Here is a 26,370-nt window from a genome sequence, read left to right as displayed (position 1 = left end):
TAAGTGAACAGTTTCAGCACAAATGTTTATTATAGTCATATCAATTTTAAGATAGAGATGAACCCTTGAGGCTATTTAACTCCCTAATTTTAGAAATAATATAATTGCATATAAGATATTTCTTGATGTACCAAGCACTGACATACATTATCTGATTTTGTTTTCCCAACAACTCCGTAGCTTGTACAGGGTAAGTATTATTGCCTCTTTTACCGAAGAGAAAACCGAAGGGTAAATAATTTTGCTCAAGATCACACAATTAGTCAGTAGCAATGCTGAGTTCCGACCCAGGTCTGCAAGAGCCCCACCAAATCCTCTTTCCAGCCCACTCCACCCTCCCCAGCAGGCCCTCAGGGCACTCACAGTAGGAACACAGCGCTGCCTGAGGCAGCGCCCTCTGAGCGGGTCAGGCAGAGCTCTAGATGTGGGCTTCCAGCTCACTCAAAGCTGATGCATAAAAAATAGTCCTCACTACCTGAGGTCTTCTCTTCTCATCTGTGTTGAATTTCTGCTTTCCTGGTCTATGGTACAAGCAGAAAAACTATCTCCAGCTGTCACAGTGGAAGGTACTACCTAGCTGGAGGTGTGGCTTGGTGCTCCTACTAGAAGAAGTGTAGGGCTGTGTCTCCGTGCTGGCCCACCCTTCCCCAGTCCTTCTGTTGAAGGAGAGAGCTTCAGAACCCAGCTCGTGATCCTTGGTAAGAAATCGGGCTCTTTATTGAAAGAGCCTTTTACTCACCTGGACCTGAGTTCAGATTCTGCCTCAGTAAGTATCTAGTCATGAGCTTGTATGAGACATCACTCATCAGAGTCTAAGTTTATTTATATGCAAAATGGGCATCATACCATCTACTGGAAGAGCAAGAATGAAGTAAAGGAGCTCAGGGCCAGGCACACAGTAGTAGGTCCTTAACAAGCATTAAGCCACCCCACCGTCTCCCCCCACTCTAGAGATTTTCATTCAGCTATTTCTGCTGCGCTCAGAAACCAGCCAATCCCAGTGGCCCTCTGATGCCTAAGGGTGTCTGCACTCCACAGATCATCAATGAAGTGCTAAGAGGACCAAAATGGGACCGGAACTGGAGAATAAGGACAGCTGAGGGAAGCAACCACAGGAGACTGCACTCACTGCACACAGTCTGTGTGCTTCTTTTATCTCCAAAAGCTAATTAATTATCATCACTTTATGTTTCTCTGTTACTCCCAACATTTTTCACTCGGAGGTTAATAACTGCTGTTCTACCTTTAACAAAGGCCGAAAGGAAGCCTTAAACAAGATTACGGTCATTGGCAACTTGACTGGTAAAACAGAGAAAATGGCTTTCACTTTAAAGTTAAAAAAAAAAAAAAGTGAAAGAACTCTGAACACTAATTGTGTCATGATGGGACAGAGCACGCCTATTTCTTCTCTCCTTGAGGCTGACTAGTTTAATTCTGCGAGCACAGCCCTGCACTCAGTACACAAGAAGCATTTACCCGGTCTCTGCAATGATTTCTGGAGCCACATATGTCGGGGTGCCACAGACAGTGTACAGGGGGCCGTCTACAATGGTGGCCAGTCCGAAGTCGCCCAGCTTCAGCGATTTGCTGCCATCTTGGTGTTCGTACACCTAAAGTAAAGAGTGAAACCGCCTTAAAACCAAGAGATTGAAAGTTCTTTCCTGAAGAAATGAGGGACACTGTGGTTTAAATTTAATATAGGTTGGCCTAAAACAAACAGACTGCCAGATATTTTGCCAGCAAAGAAGGGTTTATTCGGGATCAGCAGAGACTTGCAATTCGGAGGCAAGTCCCCACAGGGCAGAGGAAGGAGAGGAAGAGGAAGCTGGGAGGGCTGTAGTCAACAAAGAGTCCATGGCTTCTCGCTGGTAGAATCCTTGCCAGGAGAGAAAAGGAGCCTTATGCCTGTTGGGCTCTGCTATGGTCACAGGGAGTGAGAGCTCCCCCTTCTGGTCTCCCGACTCCATTTAACTGAGGTTTCTGTTTACTAATTTTTTACATGGATTTATTATAAAATTTTAAAAATCAGGCAATTATGCAAGAATATACATACAAGAATATCTTTATATCACTGCAGAACCAAAAGCATGGCGAACAACCAGCAAATGGAAATTTGTGAGATAAACTGTGGTACATTCATATAATGAGAGGCTACAAGACCATTAAAATGGTGATATGGGTTTACATTTACTGAAATGAATAATGTTTGGGAAGTGAGGACAGACTTCAGACTGGTTTGCATAAAATGCCTATTAAAGAGGAAAAAATACATACAAAGAAAAATGTCTGGAAGAACACCATGTTGGTGTGTCTGTCACTGGGTGCTAGGATTATAGGAGATTTGTTTTCCTTTTGTTTATCTGCATTTGAAGTTTGCTACACTTAAAATTTATTTGCAGAATACAATGAAATATAGAAAGTTTCTAGTGCAAAATCTCCAATTTATGAAAATAATTAGCCTTCGTTTTAATATATAAAAAGCTCTCAAAATGTAGATCTTTGGTAAATTGAACAAAAAATCTACATGTCTATTAAAATACTTTATTTTTGGTGCCCCACATTTCCACCAAGATCTATTTACATTTTTTTATTAATAATTGAAAGGGATATTAACATTTCATTTCACCTGTGGCAATCTGGAAAGATTTATCAGGTGCAGAGTCAGCGTTCTGTCCAGGTTTCCTTATTAAGGCAGTAAAAGGCTCCAGTCTTTCACCCAACAAATCAAGAAAAGGATGCATGTGACCCTAGGCAAGTATTTACACTGCTTCAATTCTAGCCCATGATCAAACCAAATGGATCTGCTCCAGAAAGTATCCCAAACAACATCTATTATTTCAAAGAAAAGATCAAAGGGCATTCAGAATTCTAATTCAGAGCCCTCCACTGGAATCAATAAGATAAAGAAAAGATTGCCACGGAAAAAGGCTAGTATTCCCAGCCAAGGCTGTCGCCAAGAGATGCCTCGAGGATATGGCGAAATCTTCCCCGTACATCAAAACAACTCAGCCAGCCAGCCGAGGCCGGCGTGCTCTTCTGTTAGCGCTCTAGGATCATCTGCACTTGCTCGAGCAGTTCGAACCCTGCGCACAGCAAGGCCCATCTCCACACATCAGGAGAGCCGCTACCGTTTACACACCAGGTCGGCCTTCCTCTGGAAAAAGGGGATTAACTTCTCATTTCGCCGCAGCATCAAATGCAGATGTTTGGACAGCTAAGCTGCAGTAGCAGCAGTGGTCATTGGGATCTAACTGCTTTGGCTATTAAAAAAAAAAAAAAAAAAAAAAAAAGGCAGTCAGATCCTCCTCTCTGGAAAGACTGTCTTTTCTGGGCAGAAAATATTCCTTTACAATTTCTCCACGCTCAGAACATGGGGCCCTCTCCTTTAGGGCTCAACCAGGATCAAGTCTGGGCTGCCCGTAGGCAGGTATGCAGAGGTTTACGGGGTCACCCGCACTTGGGTTGTTAGGGCAGGGCAGCTGTGTGTCCCTCTCAGACGTGGCCATCGTCCTCTGAGATGAACACTGTCCTCCCCACTTTAATGAAGCAGCCGTCTAGCCCCACTCATCACAGACAAGTCTGAATTACAGACTTTGAGGTACCAGAGCTGCAAAACACAGTATCATCCCCAGCATAAATGTTCTCAGGCAAAAGAAATCCCTAAATCGTAGTCTCAGCATGTCAGCCACTCTGGTCGTCCAAATGACAAGCAAATGTTTTTCCTGAAAAGAAATCGGAGCTGGAAACACCTAGTAGATCATCCAGTTTATTTCCCAGACGGAGCAGAATTGTTTACTTCCCTAATTCCATTTTGTTACCAATTACCTTTTTAAAATGCAAAATAACCTTCTGCTTTGATGTTCTATTAGGTCCAAACATTCATGGTGTGTGTTTTGTGAGGCTGTGCAGATTTCAAATTACACAACTCCATTTGTATAGAAGATTTTGTGGCTTTTTTTCTAAACATACTATCCATAATCACCTAACTATTCAAAAGCTGGACGAAAGCAGATGTTGGCAGATGCAGTCATAAGTCACATTTTAGTTCTGAATACAACCACGTAATTCTCCTACATGTACCAAAGGTTTTCTTTTTAAGCATCTACATTTTAATAGGAATTCCATCTTACACATAGCCATATGCCAATTATATTTAATACAGCTGAGCAATAAAGTTCAAAGTTTTAATAACTAAGGAAAAAAGCACTAAAGAATTTACCTAAAATAAAATGATTATTTAACAGTAACAATACTTTAAACATAAACCAGCATCATTTAAATGAAATACACAGAATCTATAATTTTTATGTTCTTTTCATCTCTCTTTAATCATTTCTACATGCCTCCCCCACCTTTTTTTTGGCTTTGAAAGCAATATAGTAGAATTTTCATGAACATATAAAGAGATTAAAGTGATGCCTACGAGAGACAGTAAGAGCTAAGAGACAAAGGCCTAATCCATGTAATTGGAAACATTTCTAGACCCAAGTACGTTTGAAATGCTTCAGCAAAATGTTTTTGCAGGTGAATAAATGTCCAGGCCTCTTGTTTGGAATTCTGTTTAACTTTACTTACTGTCAGGCAGGGCAGGAAGCAAGGTTGCTTTGGGTTTTTCTCCGTCAACACTTGGGGAGAAGAATACGGAGGAACGGATTGTAATGTTTCCTGTCCTCCGGTGAGAGCGCGCCTTTCCCAGTCTGGGGGCCCAGCTCACAACGGGGCTCACCTGAGCGCCGGCTGCGGCCTCAGCTGGGCTCGCCCTCATCTCTGACCAGCTGAACGCAGAGGGGCAGGAGTGAGGCCATTTGACAATGTAATTAAAACTTTGTTCAAAATCACAGATTGCTAAATGCATCTGTTTCAAACACATGCTTGTACGTACACACACACACACACACACACAGCCTCACAAAACCATCTCCAGAAAGTATTTTCCTAAAAGGCAGCTATAAATTCACTCTGAACTAAGTTTTTAATTAAAAGTTAGGGGTCGGAAAAGCTCCTAACACGTTCACATTGAGAAGGCTGAGCCCCTGGCTTCTCGCACTCTCTGAATCGACTATCTTTCAGAAAGAACCCGTACAGGCTGCAAGTCTCGGCTGGGACAGCCTGACCCAGCAGGGGGTGTTCTGGGGGAAGAAGCGCTTTTTGCTAGAACCGTATTTTAAAGCCTCCGTAAAACATGACCCACACGGGAGGTGGGAGTACATTCATTGTCAATCAAAGAGTATTCACAACATGAGATATAATTTAACGTTCACCCCAGGCCCTTTAAATACTTATAGATGTTCCTCCACATTTTAAACACTGAGGGGCTATTAAAGAGACGGGGATTAGTGCAAATTACCCAGTATGTAGTGCTTTCACTGTTTTAACTAAGCAATAAAACTGTGTAATTGTACAACACTAATTGAATGCAGCTACACATAATTGTGGGCTGCCATATGTATCCTATTACCATAAAGACTGTCAGTATTTTGTAAGCTATTCTTGTGATCATTGCAGATGGCTACAGTCAGAAAAGTTGTTCTCCAGGGTTTATTATATGGCTATAAAGACATCCCATGATTTGACAGACTAAACGTGTTCAATGGCAGCAATTATGAAAAAGGTTCCAATTAAGAGCTGAAGGTGCGTCCTACCAAGAAGAGATAGAGTGAAAGGTCAGGTGTGTAGGTTTTTGGCAAACTGGTATTTTAAACAGGAGTTTTCTTCTTTAAAGGAGAGTTTTATATTTCTGTTTCTTTTCTGTTTATTTGGGGTTTCGCAGTAGCTGTGACTCTCTAAGCAGCAGACGTTTGGGCACATGCCTGACTTCCTTTGGATTAGAAATGGAGACCATTTGAAAAAGTTATTTGAAAAAATAAAAGATTTAATATAGAGTCATAAAATGCAGCCGGTGGCCATAAAATAATATGAAAATTCACAGATAACCTGAATCCAGTCAAATGGTGTCTGAGATTCCCATAATAGAGAACTAAAAGCTGACTAATATAACAGATGTGTTGGACAAACATAATTCTCAATGTTGATGTGAATTCAAGGATAACCCTGTTGAAACACTGGCTAATGCATCATGAGTAAACACTGAAATATTCTTCACTTAGGAGCTCCATAGGTACTAAAAGTTATTTCACCAAATAGAATTTAACAAAACTGGCATGAAATTGACAAAGCCATAAAAACAAAAAGTCAATTTACTTCTTAACAAATACAGTATCCTTCTAAAAAAAAGACATTGATTTTCCGCTAGCCATGGTTTATGGCCTTTAGGGTGCTTTCTTTAAAAAGTGGATTAAATTTAAGTCTTTAATCTCTAAGAAGTGGAGTATAACAACATTTATGCAGGGAATTATGTTTCAAAATGTACTTTATGGTTCACATACTTTAGAATTAAACCTCCTGGAAAAAAAAATTAATTCCTAAAAAAACCAAATTCATTTTATACCCACATGTAAAATCTTTAGGAAACAAAAATATTAAGTGAAATAATTTAAAAAATGTACAGACGTCAGAAGAGGAGTAATAACGTTAATAAGAAGAAATAAAATAGCTTTTCAAGGTATTACCCTAGAGATAGCTGGGAAGATGCAGAAGTGAATGGAAACTCTAGGAAACCTGATTCTTCTCCCCCTTTTAAAACAGTCACGAAACTATCTAGAAATGAGTTTCATGCAGCTGCAGGGAGATTCATGAAACATGCACTTTCTGGATTCTGTAGCAACTGTACGTCCTGCTAAAACTGTGGGAACTCCATGTCATTGCAATTTTTAGAAATTGTGTTACATTTTTGTCACACAAGTAATATCCAATATGTCATTGTAGGTAAATTAGAAAAGACAGATAATTATAGAGAGAAGGGAATTAAACTCACCTGCAATCTTGAGATTTCTTACCTAAAAATAACCATTGTTAACATTTTGAGTATGAACTTCCAGAGCTTTCTTTCTTTCTCTTTTCTGTCTTTTTTTTTCCCCTCTGCTGAATAATACCTCCTGAATGTCTGCCCAAGTGAATAAGCATGTATCTACATCGCGATTTTCAGGGGCTGCTGGATATTCCATTGTGTGGATGCACCTTAATAATAATCCCCCCCCAAATGCTGCCAACTGCTGTTTTATTGAGCACATAGGATATGCCAAGCCTTGTGTTGAGGTTTTTCATGCTCAATATCCCATTGGATCTTCACAGCAACCCTATTAAGTAATATTACTGATATTTTGAGGATGAAAAAATTGAGGCTCAGAGACGTTAAGTAACTTGCCAAATATAACACAGCTAATCAGTGGCAAAGCCAGGGCTTAAGCTAGGGCACGTCCAAGTCCATGATTCTAACCAGTATGTCCTCATCGTGCCATTATTTAAAAAAATCTGTGCCCAGATGAATCTGTGTGTGTGTGTATATATATATATATATACACACACACACACACACACATATATACACACACACATATATATACATATATATGTATTTTTTTTCCATACTAAGAAACACTGAGATGACCATCCTAATGTACGTATACGTATCTGATTTTTTTCCCTAGGTTACATTTCTAGAGTAGAATTACTTGGTCACAGGTTGCATGTTATTTAAGACATTGGTTATATATTACCAAATTACCTTTCAGAAGGGTTCCATCAACTTACTCCTGCACAAATTCATAAGAGGTGATTGGTATCCTCATAAATTTGCCGACACAGGACGTTATTATTATTATTATTATTAATCTTTGCTAGTCCCACAAGGCCATGTCATTGTAAAATAAAGTGAATGGTATTGCTCAAGTCCGAGAAGGCAGAAGGCATGAGTAGTGCTGTAGACAGATGCCGACCAACGTGGGGAACACACTACACTCTGACTCTGGTCTTCCTCTCCCTGATGGAACCACAGGTCCTTGCAGAAGGGCCCTCAGAAAATGCTTATACAGTAACTGGCATATTATTGTATTAAAGAATGGTTAGGGAACATGTTCTTTTTCTTCTATTTTCCCTCAACTTTTAGCCAAATTCAGAGATAAGGAATTTTCTAAACACCTATGAAAAATGATCATTTAGTTTCTGCTTGGACTTTTTACATAACTGCAAGATACCTGTAATAAAAGCCATTTAGTTTTCAAACAGCTGTAATTGTTAGAAAGTTTTTACATCAGCCTCAGATCTCTTATTAATGTCTTCTCCTTGGTGTGAGTTCAGCACTCTCAAACACAGCACAAGAGTGTTCTCCCATCTCCTTTCGTATATCTGATGACAGCCACCCTTCTCCACTTTCTGCATCCCTTCTTTGAGCTGAACCCCAGGCTGCTGATGTCACATGTTCAGGTCCCTCCCTGTAAGGGTCACGTGGTATGACCGTGGCAGAAGACACCCTTTCAAAATGAAAGGAGTCTAAGGGTTTATTGGTGTCTTCAACAGTCATGTCACACTGAGACTCACAGTGAACTTATTATGGTCAACTAATTTTCCCATTACTGATTTTCTGCGATGATCATTAAAACAATACCACCCAAACCACCTAGTCCATAGGGATTTATGTTTATCTCTTGTTACATTTCATCTTACTATTTTGGGACCCTTATGGAGTCAAAGATACCTTTGGTTCTCAATTCTGTCCTTTGATATATATAATTCCTCTTCAGCTCCCTGGTAAGGCTGCTTAGGGCGGGGCTAGTGACAGACTCCTGTGAATCCCTGGCTCCCGTGCTGAGGGTGACCCTAATCCGATCATCAGCCCTCTGGTGGCTCCAGCTCATCCTGCAGTAAACGGACTACACCTCTACTCCACTGTGTTTTTGTTTACATCCTCTGGTGCTCCATCTGTGGCACCGTCTCGTCTCGTCTACCAGTGTACTTAGCTATACTATCACAAAATGGGTTTATTTGGGGATTGAGAATCATGGGATTAAAGCAGAAGGAAATCCATTATCTGGTGAGCTCAGAGTTGGCGTGAAGTGGAAACCAAGAAGAGCTGGAGCACAACCTATGGCCATCCCTTGGGGAAAACAAGATATCACTAGATTCAACCCGTTTAGTGAAAATGAGGGTCATTAGCTGTACATGCCATTTTAACGGACAGCTAGGGACAGGCCCAAACACCTCGACAGAGAGTTTTTAGGAGAAAATTTCTGACCAGGAGAAGCAGTTTCCCTGAGAAACGGCTCTTCCCCAGACAGCACTGAGGAGTTTGGAAGGAAAAAGCTTTTTGAACATAAACTTTTATATTTCAAGAAAATTACTGTGTTTATTTCTGGAATCTAATAAAAACTAGTGATGTAAGTTATAGTTTTGCCAGTAAAGACTTTAATTTTCCTAAGGAGGAGACAGCTGCGTATACATTTAAAAAAGACCCTTCCAGCTCCCCAAGAGAAACAGGCTGCTACTGATGAGTTTTGCTGCCAAGGATACAAGCCTGCCATCTAGTGGTGACTTGTGTAAACTGAAAGCAGTTGATCTCAGGAAGCCCATTTTTGTTTTGTTTTTTCAAATTAAAGCAAAAAGTTCCTTTCTGTCATAAACTACCACCGCACGCACACGCGCGTGCACACACACACACACACACACACACACACACACACATAATGGGTCTATGCCTAAGTGCAGCTGGGAAAGCACTGTACCTCCTCACCCCGACACACTCAGAGAGGTTTAGTCTGCAGACAATGTGAGTCCTCAACTTAACAGATGAATTAAGAAATGACTAGGGTTTGTCCTGTTGGGTCTGTCCTATTCCATGAAAAAATATCACCATTCACTCGCTTTCTCCTCTAATCCACCCTCTCATCCACCTGTCACTCACCCAGATGATCATTAAGCACCAAGACTGACAATTAAAGCAAAAAGAACCACATACAATCATTGGCATGATTAACACTTAAAAAAAAAAAAAAGACCTTAGTAACAATGCAATAATAAAATTATAAATTGGATCAGTTCTCAGTTTTTTGCCTAAAAACATGGCTGGAAATACCACTGTAAATCAAATCATATTTTCTTATTAAAATACTTTCACCTGACCAACCAGTTAGACTGAATAAATCATCCATATGGTCAGTATGGATCTTACAGCCAAGCTACAATATTTTTATATTGTTCTGCAGGAATTAAAAGTAAAAAAATTGTAAAAGTTACGGATATGTGATGATATTATACAAAATGAAATCCATAGCTGAAATGTCTACATTTACAAATAATTCTTTGCTATTTATAACAAGCATTAAACAATTAGCAAAAATGTATCAGCAGTCTAACAGTTTAGGTTTTCTCTGAGGACTCTCAATAAAACAGTAATGCAAAGTGTGCAGTGAGGTCTTTTATTTCTTTAAGTTTCTCTGTAGTTAGAAAATGGATCAAAACTCTTTAAATTTATCATAGCATTTTTCCAAAAATAGTCTCTAGCTCTACATTTTGCCACAAGATGGTAAATTCATGCCTGGGTAAATAGTAAGACTTCAAAAGCAATGTCAGAAAAGATGAAAGATTATTGTTACAAGGTGCAATTTACTGTTAAATTCATTTTTAGGGATAACTTTTTACCTTTTTATTTATTTTTATATTTTCATTTATTTTTTATCTTTTCCTTTACTTTCATTTTTATCTTCTTATTCATTTTTTTAGGGATAAATTTTTGTTCATAATAAAGGGGGAATTAAAAAAAAGAAGGGAGCTAATAGTTACATGCTGTCTCTTTATCTTCATCAAATCCCCTTAAAGGAGGCTCAAAGGAGTTAAGTAACTGGTTCAAGGTCAGAAGACCAGCCAGTGGAAGAGTGAAGCCCTTGGTTTTGAACTTTCGTCCACCTGACCATAAATCCTGAGAATGTGATCGTGGGCCTCCCAGGACGATTCTTTCTTACTTCCACACAAACATCAACAGAATGTGAAATTAATAAGGAATCTCAAGTATAATTAGTGATGTCATCCTAATGTTGTTAAAATTATTCTATTCTTCTACCTATTTTACCCTATAACAGATTTATCTCTGCAAACCTCACCAACCCTTACCACTCTCCTATAGTAAGAAATTACTATACTAGAGAAGCGGAATTACTTTAGTTTTTCATATTATATATTTAAACCTATGTTATGAATGACGGCAATGGTGTGTGTGTATACATATATACATACACATATTTCTTCACATTCTTAAATTAGAAAAGAAAGGAAAAAAGCAGAGAACTTTTTTCTCTTTTGGGGTAATTTAAAGTAAAATAGATTCCAATGAGCACAGTACTTAAAAAGCATCCCACACGTTGAAATTTTAGTAAAAGCACACTGCTAGTACTCATGTAAGGCATTCACAGAAACAGTGCTCTGGTGAGAAGCAGGTGAACAAGGGGTCCACAAAACTGAACTGCGAAAGCGGGAAGGAAAATGAAACTTTAATTTTCAATCACTGAATTTTTGGAGCTTAGAGAAGTTTTTAAACAAAGGCTCAGTTGTAAGTCCGTTCCCGTGAGACAATCCTACATAATTCAGGACATGGGAAGAATGAGTGCAGACGAGGCAAAATTGCTGCAGTTTATAGAAGCAACTATGCAGAAGAGAATTTTTAGGCTACTGCGGAGATGAGGAATTTGAGGGGCAATTAAGTCAGAACGCCATCATTTGACCTCCGCTGCCTTTGCCAGCCGGTAGCTACAAGATGATTAACCTAATTGCAATGAACTAACTGCTTGTGCCTTTATTTCCTGAATGCCTGTTTTTCCTACTTGAATGTCGCTCCATGAAGGCAAATGTCTCTCTGTACCTGGTGCACAGCAACCAGGCAGCAAACCTCTCTCCCTGATTCACAGCTTTATGTAGTCCAGAGGTTAAAACTTCAGGCTTTGGAGTGGGGCACAGCTAGGTTGAGACCTTGGCTCTCCCACGTAAGAGCTGTGATGGCCTTGAGTGGGTCTTTCAACTCTAGGCACCCAGTCTCCTTACCTGGGGGTCACAGAACTCACCCTACGTGGCTGTTGTGAGGATGAAATGAGATGCTAAGTGTCAAGTCTTGAGCAGGTGGCTCTCCAGTACCGCAGATCTCAGCGGACTTTATGGGTAGTGGAAGTTGGGTCGTTCGTCTGCTTTTAAACTTCAGTGTTCGTTTGGACCATGTGGGGAGCTGGCTGCCCTGCAGCTCTGCACCCTGTCACCAGTCACCAGATTCTGATTTGGAAATTTGCATTTCTAACAGGCATCTGGGAGTAATTCTGATGCAGGGAGTCTTTGGACCACCCTTGGAGAAACACTGCTTGAGAGAATCCTCACTTTTCCCAGATTTCCAGTGATGGACAAACTAACAGTCATATATAATACATGACTCTTGGGGAGTGGATAATAAAAGCCAAAGAAGAACTCCCATCTTGGGGAGAGAAACTGAATATATTTCATTAAACTTCCAGCCTGAATAGCCAGCAAAATTTATGTCACTCCCATATTCATTAATGACAGCTCCCCGATGCCCAGTCTCTATCTCACTTCTTCCCAGTATGGTTTCCTTAACAACAGGACTAGGGGAGCATCTCATTTGCTCATGTGGAGAACTCTCGATGTTTCTCCAGAGATCTGGAGTTGGCGCAAAGCAAACCAAACAGTCCTAAAGGGGAATATGAATGTCTCCAATTTTTAAAGTCAGCCTTCATCATGATTACTTTTATGCCGAGGGGCTGGTGTCTTGAAAACGCACAATGAGTTATTCTCCTAGCTTCGAGATCGCATTATTGGGATGTAATTTGGGAAACTAAGACAAAGTCTAAAAGGCCTTCCATTCCTTTTTCCCAAGGAAAAGCTTTCTAACAGAAAAGTGCAGTCGATAAATAATATAAGTGTAAATGCTCTTCCTGACCACCTTGGCCTGGCCCGCGGGTTCACCGCAGCTGTAGATTTCCTGAGCTCCATTCCTGTCCCCGACCTCGGGTTTTTATTTGCTAATAAGTCAACTGCTCCTAATAGCACAGTAACCCTCATAGATCAATTTAAAGGACTAGTTTCCAGCTGGTTACTAAAGGCCAGCTGGAAACTCGCCTTTAAGGTAATTTTTTTTTTTTAAGGAAAGAAAGAAAATAAAAAGAGAGGAATGTTCATATTCACTCATGAGCGCTCAGAACTGCAGACGCCCTGACATGGGGGTTCCTCTTACCAGCAGGTTCTCGGGCTTGATGTCACGGTGGACGATGTTGAGGCTGTGCAGGTATTTGATGGCGCTGGCCAAGTTGTACAGCATCCCACTGGCATCTCGCTCAGTATATTTGTTAGTGGAAGTGATGGCATCGAAGAGGTCTCCTCCCTGGGAGAGAACAGCAGGAGAAGTAGCACATGAGCAGATGGTCCAATGGGGCCACCCGGAGAGGGGCCTGCCACGCGAGAAAGGGAGCGAAGGATGCGTGCAGGGTCTCTGGGCTCCTCGGCCTCTCCCTGCCACGTCGTCTCAAAGGCCCAGAGACCTGGTGATTTCTCTCTCCACTGCGAGAGCCACTGACGTTTCCTCCAGAGCTCAAAGGAAGGAGCAAAGAGGGCTCTCTGCCTTCAAACTCCCAGGGTAGGAGGAGAAAGGGAGCCAGGTCTCTAGGGCACAGGCATTGTGACACCTGGGTATCCTGCTGGCATGTGCTACATGCCTCATCCCAACTGCCAGCAGAAGTTCAGACTCAGTCCTAAATCTCTCCAAATGAGAAGCAGGTAATACTGCAAACCTGCACCCTTGACGAAATGTTCTGCTGCCTCGTGAAATTCAGACGCACACACACACTTCTCTCCCTTCTCTAGATTGAGGTCTCTTGGTGTGGGCGTAGTGTTTTCTTTTTCAATAACGTGCTTCTTTGTTAGGAACAGAGAAAAGGACCAGAAACTGTCACTCCAAAGATGAAACAGAAAGAGAGGGAGGAGCGTGGAGAAATTTCAAAGAAAGTTTTTCTAGGACCATTATGCATCAGAACTTTTGTTTCCCTTGTTCCCTGCTAATTTATCATTATTCGGGGAAACAAGGATTTTAGGCTCCAATTTTAGATTCATTTATTTGAAACCCTTTCAGAGGAGTTGGGTCTGATTTACTAACAACGGGTGCATCCGTCTTCCACACGAGGCACCAAACAGCCGAGCCTGGTAGCCAACTGTGTTCATCTGTTACCTAATGTGCTGAAGAGACCCAGTTCCTGTATTTAAATAGCAAATGCAAAATAAGCACTTGTAGGCTGAAAATTTTCAGGTCCCACTCCCCCACCCCGCCCTCCATATAATTTTCACTCAGGGTTGGGGGGGGGATGTCTCCCATTGTCCCTTCAGCCTCAGCAGTCCCTAAACTAAGCACATAGATTTTTTTTTTTTTTTTTTTTTTGCAAAATGAACACTTTCTCAATGTTCTGTTTCTGTCACAGGCAAGGCTGCTGTTGCGGGTTTGCAGGTTGTTTCCTATGCCAACCCAGGAGGCAGGGATTTGACTGTGGTCCACGTGACTGGCTGCCCTGTGTATGTGGTTGTATGTGGAGACCCCGCAAAGGTCCCACCATTGTCCTAGTCATCCAGGCTCTAGGCGTCCTGTAATCTCATTTCTTCTCCCTCCTCAACAAAGCAGTCAACAGATCCCACCAGTCCTGCCTTTAAGGCACGCCTCGGACACATCCCTCTGGACCATCCGCTCAGCCTTCTGAGTGCGGCTTCCTGCTGCGTCATCCCTGGATCCTGGCCACGTGGCCCACAAGCTGCACTGCTTCCGTGGGCCCTTCCTCCAGAGCGTCCTGGGTCCGACTGTTACCTTCCCACGCAGCACGTCGACGTTTTCTTTCTCCCTTCATGAAATCAGCCTTCCTTTTCCATAGCTCTCCCTGCTCTGCCCCCAACCTTCTCTCTAATTTGCTTAATCTCATCTCCTGTCACGACCTCGACCAGTTACCTTTATGCTGCAGGTAGGATGTTTCTTCCCTGGTCAGCCAAACAGGCCAGACCCCGCTGCACTCCAGACCCCTCCCCGTCAGAGCCCCTTCCTGGACTGTCCGCCCTGCTCCCTCTGTGCTTCTAGCTCCTGCTGATCGCTTAGGGCCTGGCCGCAGGGCCCCCTCCCCTTCGAGGCCTCCCTTCCTCTGTCACAGAAGCGTGCATGTGTTCACTTCTGCAGCCAGACGTCTAAAGTCCTGTACTTGATAATTACGGAATTCCACTCTTAAGAACTGCCACTTGGCTGTTTTCTGGAATAGAGGCCTCGACCGCCCTCCAGCTTCAGGCGCTCCCTGGCCCCCCGGGGCTCTCAGGGTTTGACGGGCACGGCTGGGCTAGACTTCTCAGGAGGGATGTTTCGGGGGGCTCTCAGGCCAAGCACTGGGTAGGTCTTCACTTCTTGGGATGCTTCTAGACCTGACCTCACAGCCATTCTCAGTCAGACTACATGTAAGGGTACAATCGAGTGGCTGGACTGAGGAGTCCCAGCGCTGACATGCAGGCAGGCTCTGGCCCTGTGAGGCCACCTTGGTCACCCAGAGAATTCACAAAGGCTGTTAAGTGGCACTGAGCTACTTTTACCTGACCAAGCATATGACCGACAATCGGATTAAGCTTTCCCACAAAATGTGTTCTGAACTCTTAAGCCTTTTCCTCTCTGATGTCTCATCTTCCAATTCAACTCAGTCTTAGCTTCTCCAAAAGTCAGCCAGTAACGGGGGCTGCTAATTAATTTTTAATAACACACAGAGGGGCGTGGGAATGGTCTGAAGTTGTTGTTCTAAAAATTAAAGACATTGCAAAAAAATACTGTTCTTGATGCTAAAGAAAGTATAATTTTCAATGTTGGCAACTACCAAACTTGATTTGGTAATAAAGTGCCAATACGAAAATCCTCTGATTAAATGAAATTGACCTTTCTTTGTTGGAATAAATGGTTAGCATTTTTATCCCCTCACTCTTAAATGTGACAGTAACTTTGTGTCACTACAAATAAGCCCTCACTCTGAAAGAAACAAATCTTAACTAGAAGTAGGAAAAAACAGGCTTCATCTATCAAAATTAACTAACCACTAAGTAAAAAAAAGGCCAACAGATCTAAAGCAAAGTAAGTCTGAATAATGAAAATTTAAAGGCCCTAGAATGAGCATTTTTTTATATAGTAACAGATTAGTTGATTAAATACTTTCCTGGTCTTAAATCTTTACAGAAGAAAACCCCACATTCCAGGGTACTGATTCCTACCACCAGCTCAGGTGAGTGATTCTAAACAGGGTTCCTGGGGCCCTAGACTCTCACCAGCACACAGCTGATGTAGAAAGTGATGTGACAAATTTACCACACTTTATGACTAAAGAAGCTAGTTACACCTTCAGTTGGATTAACATAATAGAAAGGCTTGTGGGGGGAGGGTACAGCTCCATGGTAGAGCACATGCTTAGCATGCACAAGGTCCTGGGTTCAACTTCCAGTACTTCCATTAAATAAATAAATAAACCTAATTACCTCCTCCCCAAAAACAAACAAAAAAATGAAGACAGTTCTGAAATATTTTAAAAAGGTTTGAGAAAAGAACAACTTCATGAAAATGAAACATTCAATTTTTAAAACCTTCTAATCAATGAAAATTTCAAATATGGAAGCAGAGGGATTCGGTGAGTCACCTTTTCACCCAGATTCAACCGTCATCGACATTCGGCCATTCCTATATTCCATGACTGAACAGAATGAAAACATAATTTTATGTGACAGGATGAAATTGTAAACTCACTGAAAGGTGGCAGACTATTCACATTATTATTAAGCCTGTGCTATTTTTCTGTACATTGGCGCTAAAAGTTGAAAGCTTGTTTTTGTAATAATGAGTGATACTTTTGGATGTAGTTCATGGGAAAGAGAACAATTTCTACTATAATGATAACAATGATCATATATGTATCCAATATTTTCTGTGTCACAGATAGCGGAAGCCATCCCTCTTATCCTCACAATGACACTCCTAGCAGGTACTATTATTATTCTTATTTTACAAAGGAGGGAACTGAGGCACACAGAGGTATACCCAAAGTCAGGGAGCTATTTAGGTCACGGCTGGGACTTGAACTCTTGCAGTATAATTCTAGTATTAATACTCCTAACCATTACACCAGTGCATGGAAATAAGACTGAACACTGCTGGGAAGACATAAAGGAGAAAGCTCTACTATATAGGAAAGTGGGGCGCCTTGTATAGGTTGACTTTGTTCTCTAAAATACATACCTTTACTAATTCCATGACAAGATACAGCTCAGTTGGCACATCCATCTCTTCAATCAGAAGAACAATATTGGGATGCTTCACTCTTCTTAAAATAGACACCTCATTCTGGATCATGTGCTCCTGTTCAGGGAAAAGTTATCTTAATCAATATACATGTCAAAATAAATGAGGCGTTAACTCAGATGGACAAAACTATAGACTATTTGCAGGTCAGGGGAGATGTATTTTGGTAAGATACAATGACTCTATCTTAGATTCTGATACTCAGATAGCCTACAATTGCCAGAAGATGTTGAAGGTCCTTAGATGATGCTTGTAACTTCAGAAGCTACAATAATCACATGTAGAAGGATGGGATGAAACTTAGGTCACAAAGGTAACGGAAGAAGTGAACAAACAGGCAAGCAGAGAAGGAAAAGAAGTAACATCCAATCATTCGAACTAGCTTTTATTCCAGCAACATTTACAGAATAAAGTAATATCCTCATGAGAATATAACATTCTATTCCACCGAAATGCAGCTCCTCAGGTGAACCTGTGTTTATCTAGGAGTTCACCTCTGTGTTTCTTTCTATCCGCCCCCTCCCCGCACCAAACACTGTATTTCCATAAGAATAAGCTTTATACATACTTTGCCTCGACACTTGCTTTTCTTGATAATTTTCAGAGCATACTCCCTGGCAGTCGACCTGCAAAGAGAAAGTTTTATTTTAAATAAACTTAATTTCAGATCTACTGAATCATCTTATCAAGAATGAATTTCTTACCCTGTAGATCTTGCATCATGGTGCAAATATTTTGTAAAAGATTCTCTTTTCCCTTTTTAAAAAGAAATACGTAAACTTGAAGGAGTTGGCCAAGTGTGAGGACAGCGAGCACTCTAGCACAGAAACATCCTGAGCCGTTAATGCTGCCGGACTTGGAACACACTGACTGCTGTTACTGCCGCTGTGTGTGACTCCTCCCGCGAGGTGGCCCTGCCCTGCTCTCCCCTCTGAACTGGTGTGTGCTCAGGACACAGAGCGGATGTGATTTCCTGCCCTTCTTCCCAGTCTCTCTTGAGGTTCTCAACCCAACTCAAGCATGGCTCTCACGGTCACACTGACAATTCTCAAGAAGCAAATTCATTCTCTTCAGACTGGTGTTGTGTGCGGCCCCCTGCGCTCTGCTGGGGACCTCAGGGGTGAGGTGCTCAAGGAGTAGAGAAAGGAACACAGCCATTATCTGAGCATCCCGTGACCTCGTGGGCCTTTGATGGTTGTCTCATTTGACAGAAATGAGATGGAGGTGACAGTTGAATCAACTCACTTTCCCACAGCCACATGGCAGTGCGAAGCTCAGAACTTTGAGCTCTTGGGGTCTCTGCTTCACATACAGCCCAGCCAACACCGCCCCTCCTCCGCGGTGGGTGTGGGAGGGAGAGCGTAGTCATACCGCACCTTTAAATAGCTTCCTGACTTGTGTTAACATTTCCAAGGTACTGTAGTGCCAAATGCGACAGGTCTATTGTCAGAGGACACAATGCAGTCTTGATAATCCTAAGAAACCACTACTTCTCAAGCATTGCCATTTCATTTCTGCTGGGAAACCAAGAGAGTCTAGCTTTTTACTTATAGATCAAGGCCAATTTGGGGGATCCAAATAAGTACAACAGGAGTGAAGCTGGTTAAGAACAAAATTTTTAAATAGGATTTTAAAATCTTCAGTTTGGAGGATGAAAGGGGAATTTCCTAGTTGGGTGGTGAGACCAAGAGAGTGATTTGCCTACGAATAAATTAAGAGGCCAGATATTAACAATGTGTTTCACGAGGGCATTTCAGAAACCATTCACGTCATTTACTACTCAAATGCTTCCTTCACTGCACTTCTAGGACCCTTCACAGTACTAGCTTGTAGAAAACTAATAAGCATTGATCAGATTGTTAAAATTGTATCTGGTGAATAAAACCAGACTGAAACCATCACGGTGAAGTCTACTTTCTCCACTAGAGGGCTTTGTGGTTCAGATGGGAGGGGGTCAACCCCTCTGCCTCAGGGTGGCTCTCCTGCAGGGGGTGTGGGGTGTCCAGAGGAACCCAAAGTGCCTCAGTGACAGGAAGAAATGGACTAGGAGCCCCAAGGATGCCACTCCCACTGGGCCTCTGTTGATTTTTTAGGCCCCCCGAGGAGGAAGGTGTGAGTCAGCCTTGGCTAAACGCAGGGCTTGGGGTGCCAGGTGTCCCCACGTAAACGCCAGACCTTCAGAGAGGCTGTGTACCGCGGGAAGGGGATGAAGAAAAAGCACTTCGCTTAGAGGGTAAATGAAATATTTAACACGAGACGTAAAACGTACGAGCAGACATTTAAATGCGAACGTGAAATTACTCATATACAGGGGACTCCTCACATCACAGAGGGATCACGGCGTCCCTTTAAGGTGCTTTTCTGAAAAGTTTGTTTGCAAATTTGAAAATCCTTCATCAAGAGGAAACTAAAGGCTGAAGAATTTCTGGATTCTGCTGTTCATGAATCACTAAAAGATTATGACAAAGCAAATCGGAGACCAGAAGATGTGAGAAGTTTCCTGTCTCGTTTAAGATACTTCATTTGATGGCAAGGGAATCTGGACTCTTCGACAGACAGCTCTGATAAGAGCCAGCAGCCCCAGGCAAACCAGAGACAGCTTCCATTCAGCACCTCCGCAAAGGAATGGGTGGGGCGGTGCTGCTGAGAAGGCAGGGGTATTTCTTAGCTTTGTCACCCCCCCCCCCCCCCCCCCGTTACCACTGGATCCTCCATTTCCCTGGAAGGAATAACATTAAAGCTTTGCTATGTAAACTCAGAGCAGAGCTGGTGGGGGACTAGGAAGTCTGATTTCTCCTCTCCAGCCAGACAGACCTGGAGCAGAATCCCAGGGAACAAGTGGGCGTCCTGGCTCCCACGACACCAAACAATCAGGTTATATCCTGAGCCTACAGCTGAGGCGAAAATGCAAGCAGATCTGGGGCGCGGTGGCCCTAGAGCTGACTAGAAAAAAGGATCTCGTGGGCTGAAGAACCAGAACCTTACACAATAGGATCAAACACTCAATTAGATTTACCCATATTAATTTACTCAGTGAGCCCCGTGGAGGACCAACCACAATGAATACTGCAAGTTTTCTTTCTGGGTTCCTTGAGGACAGAACTATAAAGTCATAATAAAATTCTTAATTACTGGAAGTGCTATTTATAGGAAAGTTGCTGAGTCTGGAAAATGAGCCTAAAAACAGGTGTTAGGACTAAACGTATACCACAGGAATAAAAACGTCACTGCCTGCTTTAAGTAGGTCAGTGAAAACACTTGGCAAGAAACAAAACTTCCAATAAAGCATCTGCCTTCCTCCATCCCCTACACTCTGAGGACCACTGCGTCGGTGTAATTATTCAGCAAGCGGTTAGGAGCATGGTTCTTTGGTGGCTTCAGAGGGGATGGCGACCTGGTCTTTGACCTCAAGGAGTCTGCAGCATGGTGTGCTAAGACTCGAAGACACCTGGATGGCTGGTGAACAGCCAGGCCATTTGCTTGTCTGTTCCTGAAATTATATGCTTGACCTTTTATGAAATTACAGAAACCTCAAATGCCACGGCCAGAGCAGCGACAGCAAATCAAGTTTTGTTTTCCTCCTTGTCTGTGGGCACTCAATTTGTCAGGTCAGTTTCCCATGAAGTTTGACCCAAGGCTAGAGCTCGAACTACTCGGAGATATGTCTGATTTTTACCAACTTGAACTGAATCTAATTTTTCAGGTTTGTGCTAAAAATAGTTTGGAGAAAGCTCTCTTGTTTAACTTAATGACTCTCAGCCCTGGGGCAGTCTCCTCCTTGCCCCTTCCCTCAGCCCGGGAGCACGGTGGAATGCTTATGGAAAGGGTGCTCTGGAATAACGTGCTTTTAGTTGTTTGCTCTGTTTTGAAGGTTTTTGAAAAGGTTTCGTGGAAGATGAAACGCAGCTTCTCAGGCCTTCCTCTACTATAGCACTTGGGGAATTCCATGGCAATCCTTCGCTCATAGGTCAGGTTCCCCAGCAAAGGGGCTCTGTCTTGACTCTCTCTGCAGCCCCAGAAGTGCCAAGAAGGGGCTCCATACATGTTGGTGGCAGTTAGGACAGTGACAAGACCCCGCCCCCAACACCAGGAAAGAGGGGTTAGTAAACAGCACCCTTTGTTTGCCAAGTAAGCATCATAAAGCGAAATCTCAGCCTCTGTAAGCAGAGAAGTGAGGCATCCCCGAGTGTCTTGTCAGACAGCTCGAGTACACTTTTAGTTTGAATTCGAACGTGGGTCTTATGGTTATCAGGTGCCAGAGCACCTTTAAGAAGGAAAGCAGGACAAATGCTGGCAGGTAGCTGAGAGATCCTTAAACCTCTTCACATGAACTTATCTTCCACATCCCACTTCAGAAGGAAATGCCTTCTAATGGTAGGTACAGGGTTCTCGAAAATTCTGAAGATTTTCTAGGTGGATGCAATCCATGTTGTTGACACTCAAGTCCTGTCTCGTGCAGGTGGGTTTGGGCCCGTCTAGGTTCACCGCCAGAGCCAGCGCTTCGCTGTGTACTTCTCCAGGTTTACAGGTGGAGGGGGAGAGAGGGAATCACAAGCAGCTAGCATTTTAACCCAGTGCTGATGCCTGCGAGACTAAAACACGTGGGCAGTGCAGGCGGGGAGGAGGCTGGGAGCCACCTGAGACACCATTCAGTGATGCGACCACATCACTGGTACCCTGGGCTCAAACGGTAATTAGTCCACACAGAGCGAGGGAGCCAGAGAGCCACAGCTGAAGGGCATCTCACTGTAAACCCCTGACCCGTGCTCGGACCTCTTCTGAGCGCTTTTCAGCTTTTCGAGTTTTCTTTGGGGCCTCGAAAGGCTCCACAGGACAGCTTCAAAAGTCCACTAACTTCTGTTTGGACATCCTAAGGGCTCCCAAGCTCGCTGGAGACGGTGCTACCAGGAGACAGGCAGAAACGAAGAGGACCTGGCAGCCACCACGACCGGATGTGCTGGCACAGGACCCCGGCAAGGGGGCCTGGGCAGCTCTGGTGTTGCTTCATTGTTGTGGGGAAACCTTCCCTGCGAGAGCGTATTGTTACCAGAGGAGGGACGTGCTTGCTCTTGTTAATACACATTCATCCTTCAAAAGACGGCAGAATGCACCCCTGCAAGCAATGTGCGTGCCATTCAAAACATTCCGAGCTCGCTTATATTTTCCTGGACCTCTGGAAAATATTAAAACAACGTTTCGTGAGAGCTCTGGGGACGAGAGGGCAGATGCCGTATGTCCTCGTTCAGTGGGAGTTGTCTTCTGTTTAGGCTCTGACAGTTCATACAAGAAGACCCAAGATATGAACTCATGCAAAATGAACACAATCCAAACTGGAAAGAAAGAGATTAATCCGGGATGGGGAGATGAGAAGTTTCTATTGTGGGAAGACCAGGACCATGGAGCTGAGACACCATCGCGATGGGAGGACTCGCCAGGACAAACAGCACGCGGCCGCCGCCCCCCCCCCCCCCCCGACTCAGCAGATGACGCTCACTGGCCAGGGACCAGACACCCCGCAGCCGGAGGGCACGGCAATCTGCTAAAGCCAGGATTTTCTGCTGTGGAGGAGACTAAGTCGAAAAGGGTTGGATTTACGATTAGAAAAAGTACAAATGAAATAAACAGACATGCATGTCCATCCATTATACCTTGGGAATGGCTTTCCCGATTTAACTTCTGTCTTCTTGGCACAGGGACAAATGTGGCCTGTGTGGCTTTGGCTCAGCTAAGCCACATCCTCACGGAGACCCCCTGTCCGAGGCAGGAGGCAGTGGAGTTGAGTGGTCCAGAAGCGCGGGTTTGGGAGCTGAGCTCGAAGCCATGCCTTGCCGAGCACTTACTGGCCGAGCACTTGCTTACTCGGGCGTTCAGCTTCTCCAGGCGTTCTTTATGGAAAACGGAGACAGTACTGATACTGTGGGATTATTATGATAATTAAACGAAGTATCCTAAGTTAAGGGCCTTCTGTATGGTTTATGCTCCATAAACAGCAGTTGTTCCTGTAGGCGAGGTGTGAGGGAGCTCATGAGGATGTTTCTGTATTCGGCAGTAACACAAGCTTCGTGGTGGGAGTGGGCGAGAGGGGAGGGGGACAGGGGGCCTGGCAGGCTCTCCTGAGGGGTTTGCCATGCTCGTTACTCGTGCGCCTCCCCCCAAAAGCGGCTGCTCTAGGGGGTCACTGGCACTGTCGTCGGCAATGTCTCGGCCCAGCCGATATTTTGGGGGGCGAAGTCTGAGACACGTTGCTCCAGGGTAGCTGCACGAGGGCCCCACTGCCTCAGTCGGGCAGGTGGTGAAGGGTGCACGTCAGCGGACACTGGCCAAACTCGGGCCCCTCACGGTGTCTGAGGCCCTGGGAGACTTGCAGCCCTGAGTGGGCGTGGATCTTCATCTCCAAGTTGAAGGCCTTGGAGAAAAATAAGTTCTGGGTCTTGCAGGTACAACCTCCAGTGCAAGGCATCCTCTCTGAGAGGAAGTGGAGGGGAGCTTGGAGCAATCTTTCCGCCGCGTGTTGAGAAGCAGCTGGGTAGGGCACACCCCCTCGGGGGGCAAAGAGTTGGGGGGTAGTGTGCGCACCCCAGGTCAGCCCCCAGGAAGCCAGCCTACACCTCCCTCAAGGAGCGAGACGAGTTCCCCTGGCTCTTCAGTGCCAGGCTTACCAGTCCAAGAAGAAACTGCTGGCTGACCAGTTTCCCCTTAAGAAACAAATTCCAATCCTGACGCTGGGCTCGGGGTGGAGGCTGCCTTAACCGGGGCTGTAACTATCACTTGTCACTTCTCTATCTGGTAGCCGCCAGCTACCGTCCCTGATCAGCTGTCAGGATCCCAGGGATAAACCTTTCACTCTAAATCCTTCCCTCTGGTCCCATAAGAAAGTCTGGCTCATTCATTTTAAAACACTTTAATGTATTAAATGCCATTTTTTGGTTGGGATCAGTACCTAGGCACTTTAAAGCTTTCCAAAGTTGTTATATTTAATTTTACTAAAGTACATGTTAGAGATATACACCCCATATAAGAACGTCTTGCCTCTACAAAATGTCTCCAAAAAACGTAGAAAATACTACTCAATATATATATTTTTTAACAAAATAAAAGGACTTACCTGAAAGATCTGGCAAAGTTTTGCTGAGTACATTAAAAAGAAAAATCAAAGTCCTTAATTTATTGATCGTCCCCAGGAATCACTACATTTTTCAAATCTGTTGTTAGATGGGCTGTTCTTTCTTTAAAATGTTTTTTTTTCATCTGGACTTGAGACATTAACCTATTCCATATGTGCCACAGACTGCAAATAAAGACCCGATCTTGGAAAACACAATGCCAAACGTTTCCTCTAAAGTTCGAGGCAAATGATACCCTTCTCACCTCTCTACACATTCCTTGACAACAGCAAAATTTCCATCTCCTATTGTCCTTCCGACTTTATACCGCTCTGTTATTGTGGCTGGAATCTGGAAGCCTTCCTCCGACACTTCTGAAAGAATCATTAGTATGGTTTTATTGGTAGAAAAGGGAACACAGATGTTGTGCAAAGGAGACGTTTAGAAGTTGAGAAGTATCCTCGAGTAGACTGGCACTGATTCAGAACCAATGTGTCACTTTCTGTACAGCAAGGCCAGCCCCTCCATCCCTGTTGACGTTGTATAATCCACAGTTTGTACCAAGACAAATGATGAACCAAAAGGAAATGTAAAATGGATGAGGCCTGCTCCCACCTACGTAAAAGCGACTCCTGCTTTCTGCTGCAGTGGGGATTCTGAGCAGGAAGTTTTGCTTTTCATTTCATGCCAATTTGATCAACAGTGTTTACTGAATACCCTTGGTGTACAGAGAAACGACATTCCTAGGTCTGGAGGAAAATGCCGTCCGTAAGGGACTCTGGGCTGCTTGACATTCAACAAGCATGAAAAATGCCTGCTCTTTGGACACTTAGCTTTACTACATCCTGAAATCGAGACCTCCGTAAAATTCCTCATGAACTAAGCAGTGATTGCTCCCCCTCCCCAATATCAATGAGCAGATTTTAGACAAGTGTTCCCACCAGCAACCTGCGTAGCAGATGTTGAGTTAAAATTGCAGTATCTATTATGTCTGTGAACAGAACAGTTTTGTAGTTTCAATTATGTTAGTGCCACTAACACAACACATTTTCCCCCCTTAAAATGCATTTTGAAATATTTTACAAATGCCTAATAATGCTTTAAATATCTAAGGCCATAAAACTAAATAAGCCACACTTAGGGGCACATAAATATCGTGGATAACCTTTAACATCTTAGGGGTATAAAAAGCCCTTTATAGCTGGGCTCTAAAATTTACATGCTTTAAAGCTTTAAATCCTGGCTCTCCCTCAGGCAACCTGAATACAAAATGTGATGGAAGCCTCGTGTGCTTTCTAAATGTGCTCCTTTTCTGACCTTTAATCATAAACTGAGACTAAACATTTCTTCTCAAAATAAAATTAAAACCTTAGGTGGCAAATAGGCTTCCTTGGCGATTTTTGTATTCTTGTTTAGTTTAGTCTGCATGGTTGGGGAACAGGAAGTGGAAACTCACAATCATCAGACATCTGCTTTGGGACCCTTACTTACGCTGCTTGTGTGATCATTTCCAATCTGCACCACTCTGGATCCTAGAGTGGGTGAAATTTCTGGACAGCATTGTACAGATGCAGGATGTTCGCTGCTGCCACGGTTGCCCCTGGCATTTGTGCAGCCTCTTCACCTCTTTATAGGTGACGTTTGACGCCTAACTCACTAGAAGTTATCTCAGTGGTCTCCAGAATAAAGTGAGAGCTGGAACCTAGCCTCCCTAAGCCCGTCGTCTCACCCCAAATAAGCCACAATTCTGCCTCTGTTTGAAGGATTCAGCCTGAGGATTTTTGTCTAGTCCATGGTTATTACCGGAGACAGTTGGAGAAGTTTCAAATCCACTGTAAAGCACCCAAATTTACAAAACATCTCTCAGATGACATGGTCTTAAGGCTCTTTTCTACACGGATAATAAAAGTAACCATCCTTGGCTGTTGGAGGCAAGCCTGACTTTGGATGGGAAATGGAAGGAGGTGCTTCCGACCCTTCCGTCCAGTGGGCGCCCAGCTGGAGCACATGGCATGGGATTCCCCCCTGACTATT

At 43.4% G+C, this 26,370-nt stretch overlaps 1 protein-coding gene and 1 long non-coding RNA gene across 6 annotated transcripts in view; one reads left to right on the top strand and one right to left on the bottom strand.

The window, feature by feature from the left end:
- Positions 1-19,184, top strand: part of LOC116668562 — a 43,545-nt gene extending 24,361 nt beyond the window's left edge. The window contains exon 4 of the long non-coding RNA XR_004325704.1: positions 18,002-19,184. This is a non-coding gene — a long non-coding RNA (uncharacterized LOC116668562). The remainder of the gene's footprint in view (positions 1-18,001) is intronic.
- DCLK1 (doublecortin like kinase 1) overlaps positions 1-26,370 on the bottom strand; it is a 298,064-nt gene that overhangs the window by 34,910 nt on the left and 236,784 nt on the right. For all 5 annotated transcript variants that reach the window (XM_032496299.1, XM_032496298.1, XM_032496295.1 and 2 more), the window contains exons 8-12: positions 24,602-24,710; positions 17,802-17,859; positions 17,171-17,290; positions 13,121-13,267; positions 1,477-1,610 (exon numbers count right to left, since the gene is read on the bottom strand). In XM_032496299.1, the coding sequence (XP_032352190.1) occupies positions 1,477-1,610; positions 13,121-13,267; positions 17,171-17,290; positions 17,802-17,859; positions 24,602-24,710 (568 nt within the window). The remainder of the gene's footprint in view (positions 1-1,476; positions 1,611-13,120; positions 13,268-17,170; positions 17,291-17,801; positions 17,860-24,601; positions 24,711-26,370) is intronic.

This window comes from Camelus ferus, chromosome 14, assembly GCF_009834535.1.
Source record: "Camelus ferus isolate YT-003-E chromosome 14, BCGSAC_Cfer_1.0, whole genome shotgun sequence".
Lineage (NCBI taxonomy): Eukaryota > Metazoa > Chordata > Mammalia > Artiodactyla > Camelidae > Camelus > Camelus ferus.
Note: the sequence above shows the minus strand (reverse complement) of the source record. Positions and strands in the feature narration are given on the sequence as shown.